This window comes from Ziziphus jujuba, chromosome 10 (genome assembly GCF_031755915.1).
Source record: "Ziziphus jujuba cultivar Dongzao chromosome 10, ASM3175591v1".
In the NCBI taxonomy this organism is placed as follows: Eukaryota; Viridiplantae; Streptophyta; class Magnoliopsida; order Rosales; family Rhamnaceae; genus Ziziphus; species Ziziphus jujuba.
In genome coordinates this window covers 28,796,813-28,803,014 of record NC_083388.1, presented here as the reverse complement: position 1 = coordinate 28,803,014, position 6,202 = coordinate 28,796,813, and the positions used below count along the sequence as shown (strand labels likewise).

General features: G+C 41.9%; 1 protein-coding gene across 1 annotated transcript; it reads left to right on the top strand.

Annotated features, from left to right (window-relative positions):
- The first annotated feature begins 1,070 nt into the window (after window positions 1-1,070).
- On the top strand, window positions 1,071-6,022 carry LOC107412560 (leucine-rich repeat receptor-like serine/threonine-protein kinase BAM3). The gene is made up of 2 exons (XM_016020352.4): window positions 1,071-4,114; window positions 5,256-6,022. The coding sequence occupies exons 1-2, from the start codon at window positions 1,510-1,512 to the stop codon at window positions 5,696-5,698; spliced, it is 3,048 nt and encodes a 1,015-aa protein (XP_015875838.3). The 5' UTR covers window positions 1,071-1,509; the 3' UTR covers window positions 5,699-6,022.
- Window positions 6,023-6,202: the final 180 nt, after the last annotated feature.

The window sequence follows — 6,202 nt, the reverse complement described above, 5'->3', positions numbered from 1 at the left end:
CATATTGTTTTTTACTTTTTTATGGGTCCTGTATGCATATTATATAATAATAATTAAGATGTTTATATTATTATTATTATGCTTTTTCTTGCCATCTTTTGCATTCATCAGGAACCTTTTATCATGGCAAAAAATTATAAATGCAACCTGAATTATTGCATATTGGAAATTAATTTCCTTGTATGTATGATGTCTAGCAATTATACCTCACAATTATATATATATATATATATATATATTATACAGTTATATACAGTTTTGATTTAGTTAGATATCTTAGTTTATAAAATCAAAATACAGTTCAGATTAATAGTAAACTGGTCATTTTCACTTTAGATTATTATATATATATATATATATATATCACTTTCATTCTCTCGCTCTATACACTCACTATATATGTTCTTAAATAATTACTCTTATATTGATGGATGCATATGCTGCCAATGAGTTGCATTTACGTTCGCATATATAAAACCTATCCGAGAAAGAAGTTGCATACTTACATAATTTATGAATATACACACGTGTATATAAATATATGGCATCTATAATATTATACATGTAGGTGGGATTGTAGGAGCAGTACTAAACTGAAAAAATCCATTGTGCTCCCGGGAGCACCAGAAATGAGCTCGTAACAATATTGATCTGTATACATGTGGCTTAGTTTTGCTGTTTTGGCGCTAGCTTCTCCCAGCTTTAAATTTGCATATATCATAAAAAACGTGTGGAACATATATAAATGAAGCCATTTTACAGAAAGCTTAATTCAGGACATTGAAACCATTTTCAATGATTCAAACTCTCTCTCTCTCTCTCTCTCTCTCTCTATTTCAAAGCAATAAAGAGCATTCCTTTGATTAAAGTTAAAGGGCATTTTTGTCATATGAATAAAGAAAGGCAGCATCAACAACACTTTATATGCTTTTTTTTTTTTTTTTTTTTTCTTTTGCCTCCTCCCTCCCCCTAATCTTTACTTTAAATTTCTGTTATCCAACGGCCTTCTTATTTCCATTTCTCCAATCAAATATATATATATATATATATAAATATATATTTCTTTTCATTTTAATAATTTGACTAAACCTTGTTCTCTTCCTTTCTCTGTTTCTTTTGCTTTTCCAGGATACCAAAATATAGAGATAATAAACATCTTGAGAGTTGAGAGAGCAGAATTTCAACCTTCCTATCTAGCTACTCTGAAAGTAAAGAAAAGAAAGAGAGAAAGCGAGAAAGAAAAGGAGAGGCTTAGCTTCTTCCTTATATTTGAAGACTCTTTCGCAGTGAAGATGTTTGATTCCTTAAGCCCATGCACACTTGAAGTTTCTGAGATTCCTCCTACTTTTCCATCCTTTTCTGGAAAATCCATCATTGCCTGGATGCTTAAATCCCTTCCTCTCTGCTTTGAGTACTTCCAAACCCAATCTTGTTCAAAGTAATTTACCGAGAAGGAAAAGAAAAGAAAGAAAGAAAGAAAGAAAGAAAACAAACAAAAAACAAACAAACATGGTCATGGTCCCTAGTCTTGTCAATATTGTTTTGACAGTACTTCTCTCAGTTCTGGGTACCTCCTCATGTTTTGCTTCTTCTTTGCTCAGTGATTATGAAGTGCTAGTGACACTGAAGCAAGGCTTTGAATTCCGTGGCGTGCCGGCTTTAAGCAGTTGGAATTCGTCAAGCCCAAGCTCGGTTTGCTCGTGGGGTGGAATTGGATGCTCCAGAGGAGGACGAGTTGTTTCAGTAGACCTGACAGATTTGGGCTTGAGCGGTTCTGTTTCGCCGGCTCTGATTTCAAGACTCGATCAGCTGGTCCACCTCTCGCTTGCGGGAAACAACTTCTCCGGCAGCATTGAGATTGGCAATTTGACCAACCTCCGATTCCTTAACATTTCAGCCAACCAGTTCGACGGCGGCTTGCATTGGAACTACTCCAGCATCCCAAACTTGCAAGTGTTGGATGCATATGACAACAGCTTCGCTGCTCTCCTCCCCCTTGGCATTTCCAGCTTGAAGAAGCTCAGGCACCTGGATCTCGGAGGCAACTACTTCTATGGCACAATCCCACCGAGCTACGGGAGCTTGGTTGGGCTGGAGTACTTGTCCCTCTCTGGAAATGATCTTCAGGGCAAAATCCCCGGTGAGCTGGCCAATCTCACTGGTGTGAGAGAGATTTACTTGGGGCATTACAATGTTTTTGAGGATGGGATTCCTGCGGAGTTTGGGAAACTGGTTGATCTAGTTGTCTTGGATATCTCGAGCTGCGGATTGGAGGGTCCAATCCCTCACGGGCTTGGGAATTTGAAGGCTCTGGACACTCTGTATCTGCACACCAATCTTCTTTCGGGCTCAATTCCAAGGCAGATAGGCAACTTGACGGGCTTGGTGTATCTTGACCTCTCCAACAACATGCTCACTGGAGAAATCCCATTGGAGTTTGCGAATCTCAAGCGGCTCAAGCTTTTCAACCTCTTCATGAACCGACTGCATGGCTCCATTCCGGACTACATCGCGGGGGAGTTTAGGGAATTGGAGACTATGGGGCTGTGGATGAACAACTTCACAGGGATAATTCCCCAGAAACTTGGGCAGAATGGGAGGCTGCAGGTGCTGGATTTGTCGTCCAACAAGCTCACCGGTACAATTCCCCCAAACCTCTGCTCCTCCAGCCGGCTGAGGATACTAATTCTCCTCAACAACTTCCTATTGGGTCCCATCCCGGAAGGCTTGGGAGCATGCTCTAGCCTCACCAGAGTGAGACTGGGGCAAAATTACTTGAATGGAAGCATTCCGGACGGCTTAATTTACTTGCCTTTGCTAAATCTGGCAGAGCTGCAAAACAATTATCTCTCTGGATCCCTATCAGATGCATCATCATCACTGTCATCATCATTAGCCCACCTTAATCTCTCAAACAACCTCCTCTCCGGTCCTTTACCCACTTCCCTCTCCAAATTTCCGTCCCTTCAAATCCTTCTGCTCAGCGGAAACCAGTTCTCAGGTCCCATCCCTGCTTCCATTGGGCAGCTCCATCATCTGCAGAAGCTCGACATTAGCCACAACTCTCTGTCCGGACAAATCCCCCCGGAGATAGCCAACTGTACCTTCCTCACTTACCTGGACTTGAGCCAGAACAACCTCTCCGGCCCTGTTCCTTCCGAAATCTCCAACATTCGCAACCTCAATTACCTCAACTTATCCAGAAACCACTTGAACCAGACAATTCCCAGATCAATCGGAGGCATGAAGACCCTCACCACCGCGGATTTCTCCTTCAACGATTTCTCCGGCAAGCTACCGGAGTCGGGCCAATTCTCCCTGTTCAACGCCTCGTCGTTTGCCGGAAATCCCCACCTCTGCGGTTCTCTGCTAAACAATCCTTGCAACTTGAGCGCAATGGGCACGCCCAGAAAAGCAGCGGCAGCAGATTTCAAGCTGATATTCGCCGTGGGGCTGCTGGTGTGCTCCCTGGTGTTCGCGGCCGCCGCCATAGTGAAGGCCAAGTCCTTCAAAAGCAGAAATGGCGGCGGCGGCCGCCCGGAGTCGTGGAAGATGACGGCGTTCCAGAAGGTGGAATTTAAAGTATCGGATGTGCTGGAATGCGTCAAGGACGGCAACGTGATTGGGAGAGGAGGAGCCGGGATTGTGTACCATGGGAAAATGCCAAATGGGGTGGAAGTGGCGGTCAAGAAACTCGTAGGGATGGGCCACGACCATGGATTCAGAGCAGAAATCCAAACGCTGGGAAACATCCGCCACAGGAACATTGTCAGATTGCTGGCCTTCTGCTCCAACAAGGACACCAATCTGCTGGTGTACGAGTACATGCGCAACGGATCCCTCGGCGAGGCCTTGCATGGCAAGAAAGGATCATTGCTGGGCTGGAATTTGAGGTACAAAATTGCTATTGAAGCTGCCAGAGGCCTCTGCTATCTCCACCATGATTGCTCTCCCCTCATTGTTCACCGGGACGTCAAGTCCAACAACATTTTGCTCAACTCCACCTTCGAAGCCCACGTCGCTGACTTCGGCCTCGCCAAGTTCTTGTTCCAAGGGGGTGGTGCCTCCGAGTGCATGTCAGCAATTGCAGGCTCTTATGGCTACATTGCTCCTGGTATGCGCTCCTACACATCTTTAAACTAACTACCATGTGTAAATTGTATCCTCCATGATATTAATATTTATTTTTATTATTTATTTATCATTAAAATATTACTTGTTTGTTTATTTCTATCTGCTATCTGCTATCCGCTTTCCGCCATATACTACTTATATATATATATATATATATGTATACACATATGCTAGCTATAACCTTTAGCAGAGCTGCCTATCTCTACGCTCCAGTCGTAGTCGATCGGTTCAATATGTTTTTGTTAGTTTAGTTAGTTAGTCCATCAGTCAATAGCCAGTCAACAGTTTCAAAAATTTGTGGGTTGATTACAGTCAAATAGCCATATGGTTTGGTTGGTTTAAGAAGTGGGAGTTATTAACTTATAATTAGCTCGTTAATCTAATTTATTGAAAACGCCAGAATTAACAATTAATATATTCAAAAAGCAAATAGCAAGCCTACCGTAGAGGATTCTACCCAAAAAAGAAAAAAGTAGCGAAGAGGAAACTATTAGAGAGTAGAGAGTGTAGAATTTGGTAATGCTCGTAGAGGAAAATAACAGAGAGTAGCAAAGATGGTATTTTGGTATTGGGAATAGAGGGTGAGTGAGGAGTGAGATCATAAAGAGAGGTTAGTAAGTGGCAATCCAAATATTGAAAACCACTAGACCACCCGTGACTTGTGGCACGCACGCAGGCAAGCAGGCAGACAGGCAGGCAGGCAGGACAGAGAGAAAAAAAGAAAAAAGAAAAAAAAACAAATGGTAACATAATTTTGTTGCATGGTTTGCGTCGGTAAGCACAACAAATTCAATCACTAAGTTCGATCCATCTGTACATACAGTGCAGTAGACCAAATTAAGACTGAAAAGAGGGCAGGTGGAGAGAGGTGGGGGTGGGGGTCCATACAGTTATATATTTATTTATAAATCTGGAATTCAGAATTCGAGAGGTCAATCTTAAAATATGACAGGGTAGGAGTGACGTTGAGTTTCGTGAAAGCAAGCCAGCCAGCCTTTTAATAAATTACTATATCTACACACACACACACACACACACACACACACATATTGGTTTTGATATATATATAGTTATGGATGGATTTGGAGTTACTAAAAAAAGAAAAATGAATTGCACTGCAGAGTACGCGTACACACTTCGGGTGGACGAGAAGAGTGACGTGTACAGTTATGGGGTGGTGCTGCTGGAGCTGCTGACGGGGCGTCGTCCGGTAGGGGGTGAGTTTGGGGAAGGGGTGGACATAGTGCAGTGGTGCAAGAAAGCAACCTCCAACTGGCGCAGAGAAGAGCTAGTCCACATTCTGGATCCAAGGCTATCTTCTTCTTCTTCTTCTTCTTCTTCTGCTGCTTCTTCTAATTCTTCTTCTTCCTCCAATTCCACTAGTCAACAGCAGGAACAGCAGCGGCTCATGCACTTATTCTTCATTGCCATGCTCTGCATCCAAGACAACAGCGTCGAGAGGCCTACCATGAGAGATGTCGTCCATATGCTCTCCGAGTTCCATCCTAATTCCTCTTCTTCCTCTTCCCCCAATCCCAGCCCCAACAACAAACATCACCTTTAATTTTTGTTTCCTTAAAAATATTCATTACTAATTCATACATCTCCATCTCTTATTAACAATCAATTTTACAAATCATCCCGGCCACAACCAAAACACCCCACCCTCAATTGCTTCTTTACCTTTTTCTTTTTTCACTATTAAAGTGGCTTGCTTTTTTCTTATTACTTTTAATTATTTGTTTCTTTTGATTTCCTTAAAAATAGCAAATTAGTATATAGTTAGAGAGGGATTAATTTAGGACTAAAAACTATGAGGTGAATCGTGTCGCATACGTGCTTTTGTGATGTCTGTTTAATCAATATTGGCGCGTTCTTTTTTGTATTATATTACTTTTTCTTATTTTATGACATGTATACCACTCACACATCGAAATTTTCGTTTCTCTAGTCCGAACATTACAATCACTACTTTCACTTTTTGTTGAAGCTTCTTTACAAAGGTTATTTTTTTGCGTGCGTCATCTTTGTAACATTTGCCATTATTAATATACAATGGGAAATCCTA